We start from the raw sequence: 21,497 nt of genomic DNA, 5'->3' as shown, positions 1-21,497 counted from the left end.
GCGCTGATAAAGAATTGGCGGGCTGGAGAGCTGGAGAGTGTTGTGATTCTGTGCCAGCCAGTGGACCTGGGAGCTGAGTCTGAGGAATGAGAGGAGGAGGAGGAGGGGCCTGGAGAGCCATCAGAGTCAGAGGAAGGCTCTGAGGAGCTCCCAGACTTACAATCGGTTGAAGAGCCTGGCCCCTCCACTCGTGCTCAGGCTGAGACCCAGCTGTGCTGGGAAGCCGAGTCAGACTCTGAGGACTCACAGCTGGAAGACATCATAGATGCTGGCAAACGCAGACAGGCAACAAGAGCAGGACAGAGGGAGGCAATGGGGCGACTCCAAGGGTGGAGGAGAAAGCATGGAGAAGCCACACCTTGGGGCTGCATAATAAAGAGGGAAGGTGTGGGCGGTGCTGGTTGCTGAAGGCAACCGTTGGCAAAGGACTCCAGTTTCACAGGATCAGGTTCTGATTGCCTTGCCTGTGAAGTATTTCCTGTTTGACTTGTGCCCCGTTTTGCTTTTGGGACAATTATCAGGTCTGTAACTCAAATAAAAGGGGTTGGTTTTCCAGCCTACTGGTTGAAAGAGGGGTAAGTCTTTGTGAAGTAACAAAGACGTACGTATGCTGGGACAGAACAGAGAGGAAGCCTGATTGGGGGATGTGATTTATGACTGTTCATTGGAGGAGGGAATTGTGCTTTGATACTAGGTGCCCAGGGGGGCGGGGATTCAGCTTTTGGCTCCGATTATATGTAAGTGCTGATATTCTGCTACTCAAATAAAAGTTCCTTTAAGGTAAACAATGCCTGGAAGAGTTTCATCTGTCGGAACCAGGACATCGTGGTTGTAACTTGAGAGCTACCTGTACCCTTAGTCCCCGACTTACAATGTTTCATTTAGCACTGGAAAAAAGTGACTCATGGCCGTTTTTCACACGTATGACCGTTGCAGCCTCCCCCAGGGTCATGTGACAAAAATTCCGACGCTTGGCAACTGACTTGGATTTATGACAGTTGCAGTATCCCAGGGGGGAGGGGTCACCTGATCCATTTTTGCAACCTTCTGACAAGTGAGATCCAGATTTATTTAACCATGTGACTACCTTAACAACTGCAGCAGTTCGCTTAAGAACCGAGGCAAGGCAGGTCGTCAAACGGGGCGAAAACTCAGTTAACGAATGTCTCGCTTAGCAACAGAAATTTTGGGGTGGTCAATTGTGGTCATAGGTCAAGGGCTACGGATGTTCTGATCCTTCACACAGATGAGGCTTCCTGGCATACTGAGCAAGGCGGGGCGCCTGTGTTCGTCCCATCGGCACTTGATGAAGTTTGCAGATGTTTACGACGAAGCCCGCTGCAAACATCTGGAGGAGCAGATCAACTACGACCACTTACAAAAGTTGGAGCGCACCTTCCGAGAGGCAGATGTGGATGGAGAAGGTGAGGAGGGTCCTCACTCCACCGTGGCTCTGTCTGGTGGGGGAAAGAGGGGGTCTTGCCTGGGGCTTTGAAGACCACACAACCACTTGAGATCTTCTCCCAGTCCTAGAGACACCAAGAATGAGTTTGATGGCTTCTTCTCCATGGAGATGCTCAATCCTCCAGGTCATGGTTGTCCGAAAGGTGCTTTTTTTTTCCAGGAGGCAACTGGACTTTCTTGGTTTTCCCTTGAAGGCATTTTGCTTCTCACCCAAGAAGCTTCTTCAGGTTCTGATTGGAGTGTGGGGAATGGAAGGATTTATACTCCTTGCAGACAGCTGGTCATTTGCATTTTTTTAGAGAGTCCTTGAGGCCACCTGGAGGTTTGTCTGTGTCCTCAGGGTCACCTGAGTGGTGCAAATGGGGGTGGAGCCTCCTTGGAACTGTTGAAAGGACCATGTTGTAGACTGGAGAGAGATAGTGTCATATACTGGTTGAGGGAGGGCTGTTCAGTTTTGAGCTACATGGCCTCTTGGACCCTCTTTCCAACCAGCGGTCCTCTTGGTCCAAAATGTGGACTTTGCTGTCCTCAAAAAAGTGGCCTTTGTCTTTCAAATGCAGATGGACCGCTGACTCTTGTCCTGATGGGTTTGTTCTCCCATGTTGCACCCTGCGTTTGTGAAGGGGGTTGTCATCTTTCTCCAGTCTACAACACAGTCGTTTCAACAGTTCCAAGAAGGCTCCACCCTCATTTGCACCACTCAGACAATCCTGAGGACACAGATAAACCTCCAGGTGGCCTCAAGGACTCTCTTAAAAAATGTAAATCCCCAGCTGTCTGCAAGGAGTATAAATCCTTCCATTCCCCACCATCCAGTCAGAACCTGAACAAGCTTCTTGGATGAGAAGCGAAACGTATTCATTGAAAAGTTTTAACATACAATTTTTTCTTTAAAAATCCCCCCTCCCCCTCCCTTCTCCCTCCCCCCTACCTCTCCCCCCTCCCCCCCTCCCCCCCCGACTTCCCAGAGCTAAATACAAGGTATATATAAAAAAAACAATCATAAACAACCATATACTAACAACCATAAACTCTAAAATCCATCACTCTCTAGCTTATATAGGATAAAACAAACCTTAGTAATATTACATATATATAGAAAAACCAAAATAGAAAAAGAAAAAAAGAAAGAAGACTTATTCAAATGCTACATGAAATTTCTTAACCCTATACTTGTTCTGGATAAACTCATTCCATAATATAGCGTTCTTGCGAGTGATCTTTCAAATAGGCCGAAATCTTCGCCATCTCAGCCAGGTCGGAAACCTTTAAAGTCCACTCTTCTATGGTCGGCAGTTCCTCTTTCTTCCAGTACTGACCTATCAAAAGTCTTGCTGCCGTAATTAAATTCAGCATCAACTTAGTGTCCACAACTGTAGCATCTGTAATTATTCCCAACAAAAAAAGTTGCGGACAAAACTTTATCCTCTGTTTAAAAATCTTCTGCATGTTCCACCAGACTTTTATCCAAAAAGCCTTAACCTTTTTACAAGTCCACCATATGTGAAAATATGTTCCGTCTTCATCACCGCACCTCCAACATTTAGGCTGATAATTCGGATACATACTTGCAAGCTTTTTAGGATCTAAATGCCATCTATAAAACATTTTGTAAAAATTCTCTCTTAGATTTTGAGCTTGTGTAAATTTTACATTCCTCACCCAAATCTTTCCCCACGTGTCCATTGTAATAACTTCCTGGATGTTTTGGGCCCATTTTATCATACAATCCTTAACAAGTTCTGTTTCTGAGTCAATCTCTATCAACGCAAGATATATCCGTTTAATATGTGCTGGTCCCTGATTTCTGATTTGCTTTATCAAATTTTCATCAGTCATTGTAAATCCATTTTTCTGGTCTTCTTTCCACCTGGCCCGTAGCTGAGTATATTGAAACCAATTTTGAACAACCTTCTCTTCTCGCAAGAGGCTATATGATTTCAAACACCAAACATTTCTTTCCAAGCTTAGGATCTCCTTGTACGTAGTCACATCATGTTTGAATCCAGCATGTATATTTTCTATTGCGTGTTTTGGAATTGCCCACAGTGGTATCTTACAATCTAGCTTATGTCTATACTTCTTCCAAACTCTCAACAATGCCTGTCTTAAAATATGCACTCTAAACACGTTGTCTACCTTCTTGTCATACAACAAATATGCATGCCAGCCAAACAACAAATCGTGGCCCTCAAGATTTAATAATCTCTCTTGTGTCAAATTAATCCAATCACTTATTCCTACTAATGCAGCAGCTTCATAATATAGTTTAAGATTAGGCATTTTAAGACCACCTCTCTCACGAGTATCCTGCATAATCTTAAGTTTAACTCGTGGTCTTTTCCCTGCCCAAACAAATTTATTGATACCTCGCTGCCATTCCTCCAAATTAGAATCTTTCTTAAGAATCGGTATCATTTGAAATAAAAATAAAAATTTAGGCAGGACATTCATTTTCACTGCTGCGATCCGTCCCAACAAAGACAATTGCAATTTTTCCCAACTCTCCAATTCTTTTTGAATTTTCCCCCATAATTTTTCATAATTATTTTTATATAACTTTGTATTAGAGGGCGACAAAAGCACCCCCAAATATTTAACCCTTTTAACAATCTCAAATCCAGTTAATCCTTCTAAGAGAGCCTTTTGCGAAACTGTCATATTTTTGGCCAGAATTTTGGTTTTCTGTATATTAACTTTAAATCCAGAAACCTTCCCGTATTGTGTTATTATCTCCATCAGGTCCACAACAGAGTTCTCTGGCTGGGTCACTGTAACAACCAGATCATCTGCAAATGCTCTCAATCTATAATCCTGATCTCTAATTTGTATCCCCTTAATTTTTTCCGAATTCCGTATTTTAACCAATAATATCTCTAATGTTAACACAAATAACAAGGGCGATAACGGACACCCTTGCCTTGTGCCCTTCTCAATATTACATGCTTCTGTCAGACTATTATTAACTATAATTCGGGCAGTTTGTTTTTGATATAATGCCCTAATCGGTTGTAAAAAATTTTCCCCAAAATTTGTTTTGTCTAAAACTTTCATCAAAAATTGCCAATTCAATTGATCAAAAGCTTTTTCAGCATCTAGAAAAATTAGCGCCGCAGGGATCTGGTTGTTCCTTTCCAAAAACTCTAACACATCAACTATATGCCTCACATTATTTTTCATTTGCCTACCACTGATAAACCCCGTTTGGTCCCCATGAATCACCTGTTGCAGAACCCTCATCAGTCTATTAGCCAAAACCTTAGCAAATACCTTAGCGAAACGTATTCAAAGAGAAAAACAAGAGTCCAGTTGCCTCCTGAAAAAAGATGCACCTTTGGGACGGATTTGATGGCCTCTGTTTTTGGTTCTTGTTAGGACTTGATATGGAACGGTTCCGTAAAGCGATCAAGAAGATCCTGGGCGAACTTTCTGATGAAGATGTGGATGTCATTTTCATGAAGGTGGACGCCAACTGTGATGGCTCTGTGGACTGGGTAGGGACCTCCTTTTGACCATAAATCCCCATCCCCACTTTTCCCCAGCCCTTGCAAAGAGGGCTGGATCATCACGGTAGGTTGCCACCATCTCCTCCAAATGGAGGCCCACCAGGTGTCTTGGACTACAAAGCCCCTCGTCTTGATTTCCCCTTTGTTTCTTGGCACCATTCTTCATTCTTCATATAAATTAAATTAATAAATAAATAAATAATAAATAACTTCCTTCCCCTTCCTCAGCTCCCTCTCCCCGGAACTGGATCATAGCTTGAGGGTTCTTTCAAGTGAAAGATATTTTTGAGTTACTCTTCCCAAAACACCTGGAACACAGGTGGCCTAACCCGAGGGAGCATCTCCTTGCAGGAGGAGTACCTGAATTACATGCTTCGGGAATACCGTGGGAAGGACGACATGCTGAAGAGCAAGTGGCTTCCGGAGTTCCAGACCAACATGAAAACTGTCTCAGTGTAAGGGGAGCCTTTGGGGGTGGCCTCCATGAACAACTTTCTTCTTCTTCTTCTTCTTCTTCTTCTTCTTCTTCTTCTTCTTCTTCTTCTTCTTCTTCTTCTTCTTCTTCTTCTTCTTCTTCTTCTTCTTCTTCTTCTTCTTCTTCTTCTCCTTCTCCTTCTCCTCCTCCTCCTCCTCCTCCTCCTCCTCCTCCTCCTCCTCCTCCTCCTCCTTCTCCTTCTCCTTCTTCTCCCTCTTCTCCTCCTCCTCCTCCTTCTCCTCCTTCTCCTCTTCCTCCTGAACCCCCCTCCCTTCTAGCACTGATGATGTTCCCTACCTGGGTCATGAAACGTCTGCAAGAAAATCAAGCTCAGAGACCATCCTCCTCCTCCTCCTCCTCCCTTCTCCATCTTCCCCTCCTCCTCCTCCTCCTCCTCCTCCTTCTCTCTTCTCATCCTCCTCCTTCTCCTCCCTTCTTCCTTCTCCTCCTCCTTCTCCCCTTCTCCCTTCTCCTCCTTATCTCTCCTTTCTTTTCCTTCCTTCTTTTTCTCCTCCTTTCTTCTTTCTTCTTCTTCTTCCTCCATCCTCCATTCTTCCTCCCCCCCCCGCCAAGATCTTGTTTCCAGCTCTTTGCTGGAACATCACAAGGTAGATGTTCCAAGGATAACATTTAGGCTGAGGATAATTAGGATTGCTGGTCAACTGTGAAAAGCCACTGGAGACCCCTGACCTGGGTCCACAGGGCTTAAAGTACAGGTAGTCCTCCACTTGTGACCACAACTGAGCCCCAAAATTTTGTCGTTAAGTGAGCTTTGCCCTGTTTTATGCCTTTCCTTGCCACACTTGTTAAGTAGTTAAGTTAGTAACACGGTTGTCAAATGAATACAGCTTCCCCATTGACTTTGCTTGTCCAAAGGTGATCACATGACCCGGGGACACTGCAACCGTCACGAATAACTGCCAGTTGCCAAGCATTTTAATTTTGATCACATGACCCGTGGGGGGATGTGTTGTGATTCCGTGACAGCCTGTGCTCCCAGCAGCTGAGTCCAACGGATCTGACGAGGAGAAGGAGGAGGAGGGGTTTGGAGAACCTTCGGTGTCGGAGGGAGGCTCTGATGGATTGCAGGACTCTCAGTCGGAGGAAGAGCCTGGCCCCTCCAGTCATGTTCGTTATGAGGCTCAGCTGTGTGAGGAGGAGGGTTCAGACTCAGAGGAGTCACAGCTGAATCTGTTTAGAGACGCTAGAACAGTGATGGCGAACCTTTTAGAGACCGAATGCCCAAACTGCAACCCCAAACCCACTTATTTATCGCTGGGTGCCAGGTGAGTGTGGCTGTGGTGGTCATGGAAGATTGGGTGGGTGTGGCCAAGGTGGGTGTGGTCACCTCAATGTCACCCGAGGGGAGGGACAGGGGGAGGGCAGGGTTGGGGGAGCTCCAGGAGGTCTCTGGTAGGTGGGGCGGTAGGCAGGAGACTCATCCTGTGGGGTGAGGTGAGGCAGGGTGGGGGTGCCATTGCCACGGGGCAAGGCAAGGGCTGGGGCAGCTGCTGCCAGACACCATCGGCCCTGCACACAGAGGCCAGCGAGCGCATGGGGGCCAATGGTCTCCATCAGTAGCCACAGCCTGCCGGCCCCTCGACAGGTGCACTCTGGGACTCCGCAGCCCATCGCCAGCAGTTCAAAGAAGCTGCCTCCAAGATGGATGGTCAGCCAACAGCTGAGGAGTTGATGCAGTGGGTCGTGCCTGGGAAAAGGAGAGCATGCGAGGCCAGGAGGGACGGGATGGAGGCGGAGGGAAACCAGCCATGCTGGGATGCATTCAGCCATGTGGGACCCCGGAAAATTAGGTGGCTAGTTGAAGAGGGACAGGGACGCGGTGGCTCAGTGGATTAGGACGCTAAGCTTGTCCATCAGAAGGTCGGCAGTTTGGTGGGTCGAATCCCGAGTGCCGCGTAGCAGAGGGAGCGCCTGTTACTCGTCCCAGCTTCTGCCAACCTAGCAGTTCGAAAGCACATAAAAATGCAAGCAGAAAAATAGGGACCACTCCGGTGGGAAGGTAACAGCGTTCCGTGCGCCTTTGGCATCTAGTCATGCCAGCCACATGACCACGGAGACGTCCTCTGACAAGCGCTGGCTCTTCGGCTTTGAAACAGAGATGAGCACCGGCCCCTAGAGTCGGAAACGACTAGCACGCATGTGCGGGGGAACCTTTGCCTTTACCTTTACCTTTACCTGAAGAGGGACAGTTGCCACCTCCGGGGCATGGCCCGGGTGCCCAAAGAAAGAGCTCTGAGTGCCGCCTCTGGTACCCGTGCCATAGGTTCGCCACCACTGTGCTAGAAGCAGAAGGCAGTTGAGCAGAGCAGAGCAGAGGAAGTCTATGAGGCAACTCAGTGAAAGGAGGAGAAGGCATCGAGAAGCCATGCCTTGGGGCTGCTAATAAAAGGGGGAGGTGTGAGCAGTGCTGGTTGCTGAAGGCAACTTTTCGTAGGACTCCAAAGGAAATCCTGGTCTGTTCTTGCTAATCTTCCTGTTTGACTCTTGTTTGAGGTTTGAATCATTTATTTTTGTTAAGGAAAATATTCTGCTGCTTTTTTGTTTGAAGGACTTATTTATTATTTGGAACTGGAAATAAATTTGGCTTGGTTTTTTACAGCCTATTGATTTAAAAAGATAAAAGAGGTTGTCCTTGAAGCAAACTGGGACGGACGTAGGCTGGAGCAGACCAGGATGCTACAACGTTTGTAAGAGTGAAAAGCGGTCACAACTCCCTGTTGTAACCTTGAATGGTCACTAAATGAGCTGTCGTAAATCAAGGACAACTGCTATTTCAGGTGGTGAGCTTGCTAAAGTTAGCCCTTGACTTACGCCCGTTTGTTTAACGACAAAGTTACGACAGCCTCTGAAAAATTGCTTTACGTTCTGTACTTGTGCGTCACATCACCCTCGCTGTCCCGCCGTTGTGCAATTCGGACACTGGGCAACCGGCTGACATTCGACAGATTGAAACATTCTGCAGCTGCTTCATTGTGGACCATTTTTTTTAGGGGGGGCAGTTTTAGGGCAAAAAAAGTCCATTTGGGAAGCTGGATTCACTTCAACAACCACATCCTTTGCTTCGTGATTGCTATCAGGCTGCTCATAAAATCAAATCTGTCCACGTGGTGACTCGACTTACGATTGAAATTCCACTCCCAATTGTAGTCATAAGTTGAGGACTTATCTGCACAGGGTGGAAATCTTCGTCTAGCTCTCTTTCCCCCTGCCCCCATGTGATCCTCTATGATGCCAGTTGAAAAGAACCCAGAGAGACTATGGAGATTCTCTTTCCTCTAGACATGGATGTTTCGCTTTTCATTGCAGAAGCTTCTTTTTTTATTGAAAAGTTTTACAATACATTTTTTTAAAAGACAAAACCCCTCCCAACCCCCTCCCCTCTCCCCAGCCCTCCCCAACACCTCCCTCCCCTCCCCCTCCCCCCTCCCCGACTTCCCAGAGCTCAATACAGGGTATAAAAATACAAACAATCATAATCTACCTTATGCAAACAACAATAAAATATTAAATCTATCGCACTTTAACTCTTATAAAATAACTACAAGCAATTTAAATATCACATCAATACTTATTCAAATGCTAGATGAAACTTTTTAGTCCCATATTTATTCTGGATATAATCAATCCATCTTCTCCACTCCACAATATATCTCTGTTGCGACTGATCTTTCAAGTACGCTGAGATCTTTGCCATTTCCGCCAGATTGGAAACTTTTAAAGTCCATTCTTCTATAGTCGGCAGTTCTTCCTTCTTCCAATATTGCGCTACTAAAAGTCTCTCTGCCGTAATTAAATTCAACATCAGCTTAGTGTCCACAACAGTAGTATCAGTAATAATGCCCAGTAAAAACAGTTGCGGACAAAACTTTATCCTTTTCTTGAATATCTTTTGCATGTTCCACCAAATTTTAATCCAAAAAGGTTTAACCTTTTTACAGCTTAAAGGATTGCAGAAGCTTCTTCAGTTCTGACTGGAGGGTGGGGGAATGGAAGGATTTATATATTCCTTGCAGACAGCTGGCCCTTTGCCTCCTTTTAGAGAGTCCTTGATCTGCACATGTACGCTGGGGAAACAAAACGATCCCTTCACAAGCGCAGAAACAACACAGGAGAACAAACCCATCTGGGATAAGATTCAGCGGTCCATCTGCATTTAAAAGACAAAGGGCGTTCTTTGGAGGACCGCAAAGTCCTCAAAACAGGGAGGCATGAAGTGATTCGCCACCTCTACACCTCCTCCCCAATCCTTTCTCCTCGTATGGGGTGGGCAGCTTCTGAAACTGGTCTTGGATTGAACGTACATAATTCTGGAAAAGAGAGAAGAAACATGTAGGACCATCCCAAAGGTGCTTTTTTCACGAGGCAACTGGACTTTCGTTTCTCATTTCGCTTCCCATCCAAGAAGCTTCTTCACTTCTGACCGGATGATGGGGAATGGAAGGATTTATATTCTTTGTAGTCATCTGGTCATTAGTACTCTTCCTGAGAGCTGTTGCGGCCACTTGGGTACAGGATACAAATAAAGCCCAAGTGGCCCCAATCGCTCTCAGAAAGAGTACTAACGACCGGATGACTACAAAGAATATAAATCCTTCCATTCCCCGCCAGGCAAATGGATTTTCTTGGCTTTTCTCTTTGAAGACGTTTCGCTTCTCATCCGAGAAGCTTCCTCAGGTTCTGACTGGATGGTGGAAAAGGGAAGGATTTATACTCCTTGCAGACTGCTGGTCACTTGCCTTCTTTTAGAGCGTCGTTCAGGCCATTTAGAGCAGGGGTCCCCAACCTGTGGGCTGTGGCCCATTACTGGACCATGGCCTGCTGGCCACCGGGCCACGGGACATGCTGGCCGATGCACACACATGTGTGCATGCAGTCACCCTTACTCACACTAGTGTCGCTGCTATGCAAACGGGGGTGGGGCGTGGCAAAAACGGGGCACCGTGCGGTGAAAACGGGGTGGCGCTAATGCCCCCGCAGCAATAACGGGGCAGTGCTAGTGAGTGTCATGCGGGTGCTAGCTCCACTCCATTTGCATCACATGTGCTCGCAGCTCTGTTTGTGTGTGTGCACGCGTGTACGCATAAATTGCTTCCCCCTCCCTTTCCCTCCGGTCCGCCAGTTGAGAAGGGATGGAGACCTCTGATTTAGAGGTTTTCTATGTCCTTCCATTCCCCACCTCATGGTGACCTCAAGGACTCTCTAAAAAAATGCAAATCCCCAGCTGTCTGCAAGGAGTATAAATCCTTCCATTGCCCACCATCCAGTCAGAACCTGAGGAAGCTTCTTGGATGAGAAGCGAAACGTCTTCAAAGAGAAAAACAAGAAAGTCCAGTTGCCTCCTGAAAAAGCATAGCTGAGGACACAGGTAAACCTCCAGGTGGCCTCAACGGCTCTCTGAAAGAGTGCAAATGACCAGCTCTCTGCAAGGAGTATAAATCCTTCCCTTCCCCACCTTCCAGTCAGAACCTGAAGAAGCTTCTGGGATGAGAAGAGAAACATCTTCAAATGAAAGCAAGAAATTCCAGTTGCCTCCTGAAAAAGCATCTCTGGGACCTAAAGAGATGCCCCTTTTATGGGCTGATTACCACCCCCCCCTTCCTCACTGTCCTTCCCACAGGTCCCACTCGGAGGACATCGTCCGGATCCAGTTTTTCCCAAGCCAAACTCGGGGCATGATGGAGAAATCGTGGAAGAGTAGCAGCCGATCTCCTTCGGGACGATTCCTGACCGTGAGCAGAGACGGGATTCTGCATTACTGGAGCGACGCCTTTAAGATGCTCCGGACGGTATATGTAGGTGACTCAGTTTCTTATGGGGGAGGGTGGGGGTGTCCAGGATCCCCTGAAGAAGCCCGTCTGGTATCCTTTAGCATTGGGGGATTTTTATTTTATTTTTATTTTATTTTAATTCCTTTTATATCCCGCCCTTCTCCGAAGACTCAGGGCAGCTTACAAGCTTAGCAGTAGCCTTCATTCTATGTATCTGCCTGCTTATTAGGGGTTTCGGCCCCCCCAAGCGGCATTATTACAAAGTCAGCTTAATTGCCCCCAATAATCTGGGTCCTCATTTTACCTACCTCGGAAGGATGGAAGGCTGAGTCAACCTTGAGCCTGGTGGGACGCGAACCTGCAATAATTGCAGGCAGCTGGTGTTACTTAAGGAGGCATTAGCCCACTGCTCCACCAAGCTAATCAAGGAGAAAAGCAACCCGAAACTAAGGAGAAACTTCCTGACGGAACAATTAACCAGTGGAACCACCTGCCTCCAGAAGCTGTGAATGCTCCCAACACTGGAAGCTGGAAGCTTTTAAGAAGAGACTGGACAACCATTTGTCTGAAAGGGTATAGGGTTTTCCTGCCTGAGCAGGGGGTTGGACTACATGACCTCCAAGGTCCCTTCCAACTCTATTATTCTGTTATTCAGTGGAACGGCCTGCCTCCAGAAACTGTGGGGTGCTCCAACACTGGAGATTTTTTTTCCAGGAAGAGACTGGACAGCCATTTGTCAGAAATGGGATTGTTTTTCCTGCCTGAGCAGGGGGTTGGACTAGAAGACCTCTGAGGTCCCTTCAGTTTGGTTATTCTCTGTTCTATCTTCTCTCTCCAAACCACAGTTGGACCAGACGAAGCGACGACACAGTTTGAAGCTCTGGGTGATTGACATGTTATGCCTGCCCAATCTCAATCTTTTGGCGGTTTCGACCACAGACCAGGATATTGGTAAGCCATTTACCATGGTGGGCCCTTGATATGGGTTTCTTGGGGGGGGGTCCCCGTGTGTCCCCAGGTGTTAAATATACCAGGCTCCCCTTTTGAAGAAGGCATTTCTTCTACTAGACTAGGGGTGTCCAGCCTTGGAAGATTGATGGACTTCAACACCCAGAATTCCCCAGCCAGCATAGCTCAGGTGGAGTTGAAGTCCACAAATCTTAAAGTTGCCAAAGTTAGACACCCCTGTAATAGACTGTTGTTTCTGAAAGTTGACAACTTTAAGATGGGTGGGCTTCAGCTCCCAGGATTGCAGTCCCAGAAAGGTGGACTTCAACTCCCAGAATTCCACTCTCAGAAGGGTGGACTTCAACTCCCAGAATTCCATTTCCAGCAAGGGTGGACTTCGACTCCCTCCCTCCCTCCCTTCCTCTCTTTGTTGTGTTCCTTTCACAAATGTGAGGTTGTCTCTTTCCACCCAGAGTTCTTTGACATCGGAGGCAACAAATGCGACCGCCTCTTTTCCTTGGTGGACCTGGATGGATGTGCCACAGCCATGGACTACTGGTAGGGGTGTGTGTGTGTGTCTGTGTGTGTGTGTGTGGTTGTCTCCTGTTGCTGGCTCAAGAAACCACCAAAAGCCAAAGAAAATTCCTCTTTCTTTGCTCTCTGGCTGGCCCCTTTCACTCGGGGGGGGGGGAATTGGGGGGCTGGGAGTGGGGGTCTTACCCACCCTGACAAGGCAAACCGTTCTTTGTAGGCTGGACTAGATGTTCTCTCAGGTCCCTTTCAACTCTGTGATTCCACAATTGCGGTTCAAGGTTGAAGATCTTCCACTGGTGAAATGTCTGCGTGAAATCCTCCAAGTTCAGAGAGTCCCAAGGACCCCCACAGTCCTCTTCCTCCTCCTCTTCTTCCTCCTCTTCCTCTCCTCTTCCTCTCCTCTTCCTCCACTTCTCCTCCACTTCGCCTCCTCCTCCTCTCCTCCTCTTCTTCCTCCTCTTCCCCTCACCCCTCTTTTCTGCAAGCACCACTCTCTTCTAGTACTCATTATGTTCTCTAGTTAGGTCATGAAACGTCTGCAAGAAAACAGGCAAGCCCAGAGAGCATCAAGGACCCCACAGTTCTTCTCCTTCTCCTTCTCCTTCTCCTTCTCCTTCTCCTTCTCCTTCTCCTTCTCCTTCTCTTTCTCTTTCTCTTTCTCTTTCTCTTTCTCTTTCTCTTTCTCTTTCTCTTTCTCTTTCTCTTTCTCTTTCTCTTTCTCTTTCTCTTTCTCTTTCTCTTTCTCTTTCTTCTCCTTCTCCTCCTCTCCTCCTCCTCTGCCTCCTCCTCCCTTCTAGCACTGGGAATGTTACCTAGTTGGGTCATGAAACGTCTGCAAGAAAACAGCCAAGCTCAGAGAGCACCAAGGACCCCACATTTCTCCTCCTCCTCCTCCTCCTCCTCCTCCTCCTCTCTTCTTCTTCCTCTCCTATCCTCTCTACAAAACCCACACCCTGCTCCTCCTCTTCTTCCTCCACCTTTTCTTCCTCCTCCTCCTCCACCTCTTTCTCCACCTTCTGCTCCTCTCCTCTTCTAGCACTGATGATGTTCCCTAGTTGGGTCACGAAACGTCTGCAAGAAAACAGCCAAGCTCAGAGAGCACCAAGGACCCCACATTTCTCCTCCTGCTCCTCCTCCTCTTCTTCTTCCTCCTCCTGCTCCTCCTCCTCCTCCTGCTCCTCCTCTCCACAAGCCCCCCTCCCTTCTAGCACTGATGATGCTAGCTAGTCAGGTAATGAAACGTCTGCAAGAAAACAGGCAAGCTCAGAGAGCCCCGAGCCCTCCTCCCTAGTACCTAGTTTGGCAATGAAACCTCTTCAAAAGATGTCCTAGCTGGGAGGGCGCCAAATCGTTGCCAGCCTCCCTGACGCCTTGCCAGGCTGGGTGCCCACCGCAACCTGTTTCTCGTTCTTCCTCTTCCAACCAGGACGGACGGGTGCAAAGGGGTTTTCTGCGTGGGAGACCTGAAGGGGAACGTGCTGATTTTCACCTCCACCGACGTGGTCACCAACGGTCTCTTCAACGTCCGCGGCTACATAGGTGAGACGCCGGCTGGCAGCTGGGAGGGAGAAGAACTGGGGGACTGGTTTCCAGCCTGAGCAGGGGGTTGGACTAGATGACCTCCAAGGTCCCTTCCAACTGTATTATTATTATTATTATTATTATTATTATTATTATTATTATTATTACTATTATTACTATTACTATTATTATTATTATTATTATTATTATTATTATTAAACTGAGAAACAATAATTGTCGCACCAACAATAATTGTCGCACCAACAAAGCCTGCTTATTATTACTATTATTACTATTATTATTATTATTATTATTATTATTATTATTATTATTATTATTAAACTGAGAAACAATAATTGTCGCACCAACAAAGCCTGCTTGAAGCTTGGCACTCGATGTCTCTGGGATCAGCTCACAGGGAGGCTGAACTAGCAAATGATGCACGATTCAGAGTTGGAAAAGGTGGGATCTGCTGGCTCACAAATGATCCCTTGGATCTCGTTCTCGCAGGGGGCTTAGCCAGGGTGCCAGTGCATCTTCTGATGAAGGGGAAGACGCTGCTCTACCGGAATTTCACTGTGTCGGTGAGTCTCCCTCCCTTCCTCTCTCTCACTCTCTCTCTCTCTTTCTGCCTCTCTCTTTCCCTCTCCCCCTTTCTCTCCCTCTCTCTTTCTCTTTCTCTTTCTCTCCCTCCCTCCCTCTCTCTCTCACTCTCTCTGGAAGAAGTAGTCCAGCATCCACCTACCCTTGGAGACCTTGACGTGTCCCTTCTTTAACATGGGGGCCACATTGTCATGGCCAAACTCTGCAAGAGCCCCATTTTGCAAACTATTCTCCTTCCAGAGATCCGGGTGGCCCCACTCTTGGCTGGACTTTTATGGGGCCCTAAAGACCAGTTCAAGAGACCCGTTTCATGATTGTGCTGGTGGCGACAAAGTGCGATAGTTCACGGTTGCTGCCGATGTTTAGTTTTTGTACGGTTTTCAATCAGTGGAACGAATTGCCTTCAAAGGTTATGCCTGAGGGTTTTTAAGAAGAGGTCGGACAGCCATTTTACTGGGATGGAATAGGCTCTCCTGCCTTGAGCATGGGGTTGGACTAGATGACCTCCAAGGTCCCTTCCAGCTCTGGAATTCTATGATTCTATGAGACCGGACTGCTGTATGCATTGTTTGAGCCCATTCAACAGTCAGTGAACTCTCATGCGATCCAGCCCGGATTAAACCTTGCAGTTTGACAGCTGGATTCCCTAAATTTATTCGATGGTAGTTTTGTCTCAAAAAAAAAAGAGTTTTGCAGGTATTGGTGCTACTTCAGGAACCTGGAAAAAGGAGAAGATGGCAAGCAAAACCAGAATCACACAGTCCTCCTATACTCCTCCTCCTCCTCCTCCTCCTCCTCCTCCTCCTCCTCCCTTCCAGAACTGATAATATTCCCTGGTTGGTGCCATGAAACATCTCCAAGAAAACCACCAAACTCAGAGAACCCCAAGGACCCCACAGTCCTTTCCTCCTCCTCCTCCTCCTCCTCCTCCTCCTCCTCCTCCTCCTCCTCCTCCTCCTCCTCCTCCTCCAACCCCACTTCCTTCTACCACTGACGATGTTGCCTAGCTTGGCAATGAAACATCTGCAAGAGCACAACGAAGCTCAGAGCGCACCGAGGAGCCCACAATCTGTGAATTGACAACCCACAGCTTTTGCTGCTGCAAAGTTGACCCCTTCTTCCTCCTCCCCTCTTCTCCACACCCCCGCCCCCCCTCCCGCAACCCCTGCAGGCTGTGCACGGAGACTGGTGTCAACAGGTCATGTACATCCCCCAGCTAAATCTGGTGGCTTCCTGCACGCCGGCAGAGAAGTCCGCAATGGCTTTGACCTCGCTTCCCCTGCACAACATTGGGAAAATCCAGTAAGAGGGGTCTCGGAAGCGGTGGGAGTGGGTGGCAAGCGGTCTACCTGGGCTCCAGAGAAGGGGGCAAGGAGCGGGGAGAGGGGATTTAAAAATCCAGCTGGGTCTTTTGACAGAGACTTCAAATCCAGAAACATTTCTAGACTGAGCTACGGGGTGGGTGGGGTTTCAGATAAATTGCCCTCAAGTAACTAGTCCCTATGTCCTGTAGAACTTGATAGGAAGCCATCGGCACTGTGAATTGTACTCAGAAATAAACTGGCCAGCAGTGCAGCTAGCAAAGGAGAGCTGTGAGAGGGATCCTGGAGTCCTAGTGGACGATCACTTGACCATGAGCCAGCCGTGTGCAGCAGCAGCCAAAAAAGCCAACACAGTGCTAGGCTGCATCAACAGAGGGATAGAATCAAGATCGCGTGAAGTGTTAATACCACTTTACAAGGCCTTGGTGAGGCCACACTTGGAATGCTGCATCCAGTTTTGGTCACCACGATGTAAAAAAGATGCTAAGACTCTAGAAAGAGTGCAGAGAAGAGCAACAAAGATGATTAAGGGACTGGAGGCTAAAAACATACAAGGAACAGTTGCTGGAATTGGGTATGTGTAGTTTAATGAAGAGAAGGACCAGGGGGGACATGATAGCAGTGTTCTGATATCTCAGGGGCTGCCCCAAAGAAGAGGGAGTCAAACTATTCTCCAAAGCCCCTGAAGGCAGAAGCAATGGATGGAAACTCATCAAGGAGAGAAGCAACCTGGAACTAAGGAGAAAATTTTTTGATAGTTACAACAATTAATCAATGGAACAGCTTGCCTCCAGAAATTGTGGCTGCTCCATCACTGCCAGTTTTTAAGAAGAGACTGGACAGCCATTTGTCTGAAATGCTATAGGGTCTCCTGCTTGAGCAGGGGGTTGGACTAGATGACCTCCAAGGTCCCTTCCAACTCTGTTATTCTGCATTCTTCCACTCCACTCATCAGCACCACAACGAGCCATTTCCTGAATGGACTATGCTTGGCTGAGTTTGCAGATGTCAGGGTAATTTAAATCCTTCATCCTGCAATTTCATGCATTTTTAAAAGATCTGAAATTTGGTTTCGGAAAGGCACCTTCCAGGTCTTTGGCTGGAAGGGGTGGGCAGTAATCGACACCCCAGAGAGCAGAGCTTTTTCCACCTCCATTGCCAAGTTTTAACACAGGGGTCTTCCAACTTGGCCCTTTTATGACTTGCGGACTTCAACTCCTAGAATTCCTCAGCCAGGCACTCTGGCTGGGGAATTCTGGGAGTTGAAGTCCGCAAGTCATAGAAGGGCCAAGTTGGAAGACCCCCGTTTTAACATTTGGATTAAAAGTTGATTTTACCAATTGCCAAGAATCCCACGTTGCAATTTGAGAGATTGGGCAGCAGGTGGCAGTGTTGCCTATTATATAATTAGAACATAGAATAACAGAGTAATATTATTATAGAGTGATGGAGAACTATAATTACTATAATAATTATAATGAGAATAGAAAATGGTAAGAGAACACCTATCCGACCTTGACGAATATAAATCACTGGGACCCGACAGATTACATCCCAGAGTTCTGAAGGAGCTGGCAGATGTACTAAGATGAACTAAGGAGAAACTTCCTGACAGTGAGAAGGATTAAGCAGTGGAACAACCTGCCTCCAGAAGCGGTGAATGCTCCAACACTGGAAGTTTTTAAGAAGAGACTGGAGGGCCATTTGTCTGAAATGGAATAGGGTTTCCTGCCTGAGCAGCGGGTTGGACTAGATGACCTCCAAGGTCCCTTCCAACATTATTATTATTATTATTATTATTATTATTATTATTATTATTATTATTATTATTACTACTACTACTACTACTACTACTACTACTACTACTACTACTACTACTACTTGTCAGGACCCACCCCAAACCACGTCTTAGGAAGACAAAACTCTTGGAGCCAAATCTAGTCCAAAAAGAATCTTTACTATGACATGCTTGGTTGTAGGAATACAAGACAGGACTTAATATTGTTCCACGAACTAAACCCTTATAAAGAGTTCCCGGTTCAACCCCCCCCCTTAACCCCATTTGGTCAGTCCCCCATCCTTTCTCTCGTATCATCCCTCTCGTGGGAAGAAGGAACTTAGGACCTTTCATGTTTATTGCTCCCGTGACACAAGCCAGATGCTAGCCCCCCCCTTTTGTTTCCCCAGTTCAAAAGGCTTCTCTTTTCCTTTGAAATGCCTAATACTGGCTCAATACACATCCGTTCCCTCCTCTTCGGGAGATGGCAGAATCCATGGAATAATGTTTTAAACATACAATTATGAATATGATATAAATGGATTCTGACACTACTATTTTATCTCAAAACCGTTGCACCACATCTTTCATAAACCCCGGAGCACCGGGGAAGTACGTGAGGATTGGGAAAGAGGTGATGTGGTCCCCATCTTCAAGAAAGGAAAAAGGAAAAAGGACCCATTTATTTGCACACAAATAAATACCAGGGTGGTTTATGAGAAGTCAACATGCTAAAATGCAGCTAAAGGAATTAAGCTAAACCGAGATTTCTTTCTCTTTGCTCCAGGTCAGCTTTGATTGTTCTGAGGAAGGGGATCTTGTGCTTTGACTACTCTCCAGAAATGAATATTGTGGGTAGGTGTTCCTCAGCCCCCTCATTTGAAAGAGCTTTGCTCATCTGATGCCTTCCCCCGATGGATGCATTTTGGGGGCAATCAATCAATCAATCAATCAATCCCCTAAAGATGATTAGGGCTCTGGAGGTTGAAACATACAAAGAACAGTTGCTGGAATTGGGGATGTCTAGTTTAATGAAGAGAAGGACGAGGGGGACAGGATAGCAGTCTTCCAGTATCTCAGGGGCTGCCCCAAAGAAGAGGGAGTCAAGCTCTTCTCCAAAGCGCCTGAAGGCAGGACAAGAAGCAACGGATGGAAACTCACCAAGGAGAGAAGCAACCTGGAACTAAGGAGAAACTTCCTGACAGTGAGAACAATTAACCAGTGGAACAACCTGCCTCCAGAAGTGGCGGGTGCTCCAACACTGGAGGTCTTGAAGAGGAGACTGGACAGCCCTTTGTCCAGAATGGTGTAGATTACGGGTATCCAAACTTGGGAACTTTAAGACTTGTGGATTTCAATTTCCAGCTGGCTGGGGGATTCTGGGAGTTGAAGTCCACAAGTCTTAAAGTTCCAAGGTTGGACAACCCTGGTATAGAATCTTGAGCTGAAGGTTGGACTAGAAGACCTCCAAGGTCCCTTCCAACTCTGTTCTTCTGTGGAGCTGGCCAAGGCTTCTGGAAGTGACCGTCAGGTCCTGCGGACGTCCTTCATCGCTCAGCCTGGCAGAAGGACAGAGGTTTTACACAATGATTTTTCTTCCCCCTCCCGACAGTGACCGGGGGCTACGATCCCCTGATCCGAATCTGGAACCCGTACGTCACCAACAGTCCCATCACTCAGCTGAAGGGCCACTTGACAGCTGTCACTCACATCATGATCAACAGGCAGAAGAAAACCATTGTCAGCATCTCAAAGGACAAGGTGAGGCAGAGAAGGTTGTAGGCAGTCCTCGCCTTACGGCCGCAATTAGGGGATGCTCCTTGTCGCTTTTTCTGCCTCAAAGAGCTAAATTCAAATCTGGGGCTTCTCCGCAAAACGTCCTTGACTTACAGCCACAATTGAGCTCAAAATACCGCCGCTAAGCGAGATGGTTGTTAAGTGGGTTTTGCCCCATTTTACCACGGCCTTTCCCGCCACAGTTCTGAGGCGAATCCCTGCAGTTGTTCAGTTGGTCACACGGTCGTTAAGTGAGTCCGACTTCCACCCATTGACTTTGCTCGTCAGAAGGTGGCAAAGCGGGATCATGTGACCTGCAGGAACATTGCAACCGTCCTAAGTACGAGTCAGTTGCCGAGCGTCTTGAATTTGGATGGCGTGATGATGAAGATGCTGCAACGGTTTGTAAGTGTGAAAGGTGGTCCTGAGTTGCTTTTCCCGGTGCCGTTGTAACTTTGAACAGTCAGTAAATGAACTGTCGTAAGTCGAGGACTAGCTGTACCGGATGCTTGGCTGGCTGCCACCAGGTGCGATCCTGGCTTGATCCCAAAGACGTGGAACCACCTGGGATCCTGACCTTTTAGCTCTTGACTTCTCTTCTGACCCCTGCAGAATATTCGGGTCTGGGATCTACTGGATCACTTCTGCCTGCAGTCGATCCACGGCCGGAACGTCCCGCTGGGCAACTGCCCCATCTCCTCCGTCTACTACCACCAGCACCAGAATATCTTGATCTGTGCCACTTACAAGGTGGGGGCTGGATGGATGGGGAGTTGGGAAAGGAAAGGAGGGCCTCACTGAGGGGTCAGGAAGAAGACCCCCCCCCCAAGGCTCTGAGGGAAGGAAGCCCCTTTCCTTCCAGCACTGATGGCCTTAGCCGGTTGGGTCATGAAAGGTCTGCAAGGAAATCCATCAGCTCAGACACCCCCAAGGACCCCACAGCCCTCCTCCTCTTCCTCCTCCTCCTCCTCCTCTCCACAAACCCCCCTCCCTTCTAGCACTGATGTTGTTCCCTAGTTGGGTCATGAAACGTCTGCAAGGAAACAACCCAGCTCAGAGAGCACCAAGGAGCCCACAGTCCTCCTCCTCCTCCTCCTCCTCCTCCTCCTCCTCCTCTCCACAAACCCCCCTCCCTTCTAGCACTGATGTTGTTCCCTAGTTGGGTCATGAAACGTCTGCAAGCAAACCACCCAGCTCAGAGAGCACCAAGCACCCCACAGAATCAGAAAAGAATACAGAATCATAGGGTTGGACGGGACCTTGGAGGTCTTCTAGTCCAGCCCCCTGACTCGATTGGGTCTCGCTGTCTCGTCTTTGGGCTTGCTTCAGCCTGACACCGGCTCCCCTTTTGCTGCAGATTGGGTTATTCTTTGGCGCTGAATTCACCGAGGCAGAACTGAAGACTCAGGAGCCTCTGCTTTGTTGCGCACTCTACAACAAGATCTTCAAGCAGGTGACAAATTGTGGTGGAGGTGTGAAATCCCGGGGGAGGGGGGGATGTGGAACTGACAGCAACCGTTTAAGGGGAACTACGAGGTCCTTCTGCAAGCCGGACGCTTGTTGGGTATGTGTGTGCATCCCCCTTGAGTCTCCAGATGTTCAGTTTGGGGCCACCTCGATCCCCCTAAAAATCTAAGGGTGGACTGTAACATCTGGACTGCTTTTTTTAGGCAACGGAGATTTTGAAATGTGGTGTTAAAGAACTCGAAGAGATATCCTAAAGGTGTTGTTCCCCCCCCACCCCCCCCCCAAAAAGGCAGCTGGACTTTCTTGGGTTTTTCG

General features: G+C 47.6%; 1 protein-coding gene across 1 annotated transcript in view; it reads left to right on the top strand.

The window, feature by feature from the left end:
* Window positions 1-1,129: 1,129 nt before the first annotated feature.
* Window positions 1,130-21,497, top strand: part of EFCAB8 (EF-hand calcium binding domain 8) — a 51,931-nt gene continuing 31,563 nt past the window's right edge. Inside the window, exons 1-13 of the mRNA XM_083358219.1 lie at window positions 1,130-1,424; window positions 4,840-4,958; window positions 5,322-5,425; window positions 11,084-11,258; window positions 12,080-12,185; window positions 12,656-12,740; window positions 14,143-14,255; window positions 14,748-14,821; window positions 16,012-16,142; window positions 18,727-18,794; window positions 19,552-19,700; window positions 20,328-20,465; window positions 21,073-21,168. Of these exons, the coding sequence (XP_083214345.1) occupies window positions 1,247-1,424; window positions 4,840-4,958; window positions 5,322-5,425; window positions 11,084-11,258; window positions 12,080-12,185; window positions 12,656-12,740; window positions 14,143-14,255; window positions 14,748-14,821; window positions 16,012-16,142; window positions 18,727-18,794; window positions 19,552-19,700; window positions 20,328-20,465; window positions 21,073-21,168 (1,536 nt within the window). The 5' untranslated portion in view covers window positions 1,130-1,246. The remainder of the gene's footprint in view (window positions 1,425-4,839; window positions 4,959-5,321; window positions 5,426-11,083; window positions 11,259-12,079; window positions 12,186-12,655; window positions 12,741-14,142; window positions 14,256-14,747; window positions 14,822-16,011; window positions 16,143-18,726; window positions 18,795-19,551; window positions 19,701-20,327; window positions 20,466-21,072; window positions 21,169-21,497) is intronic.

This window comes from Vipera ursinii, assembly GCF_947247035.1.
Source record: "Vipera ursinii genome assembly, chromosome: 3".
NCBI lineage: Eukaryota > Metazoa > Chordata > Lepidosauria > Squamata > Viperidae > Vipera > Vipera ursinii.
Note: the sequence above shows the minus strand (reverse complement) of the source record. Positions and strands in the feature narration are given on the sequence as shown.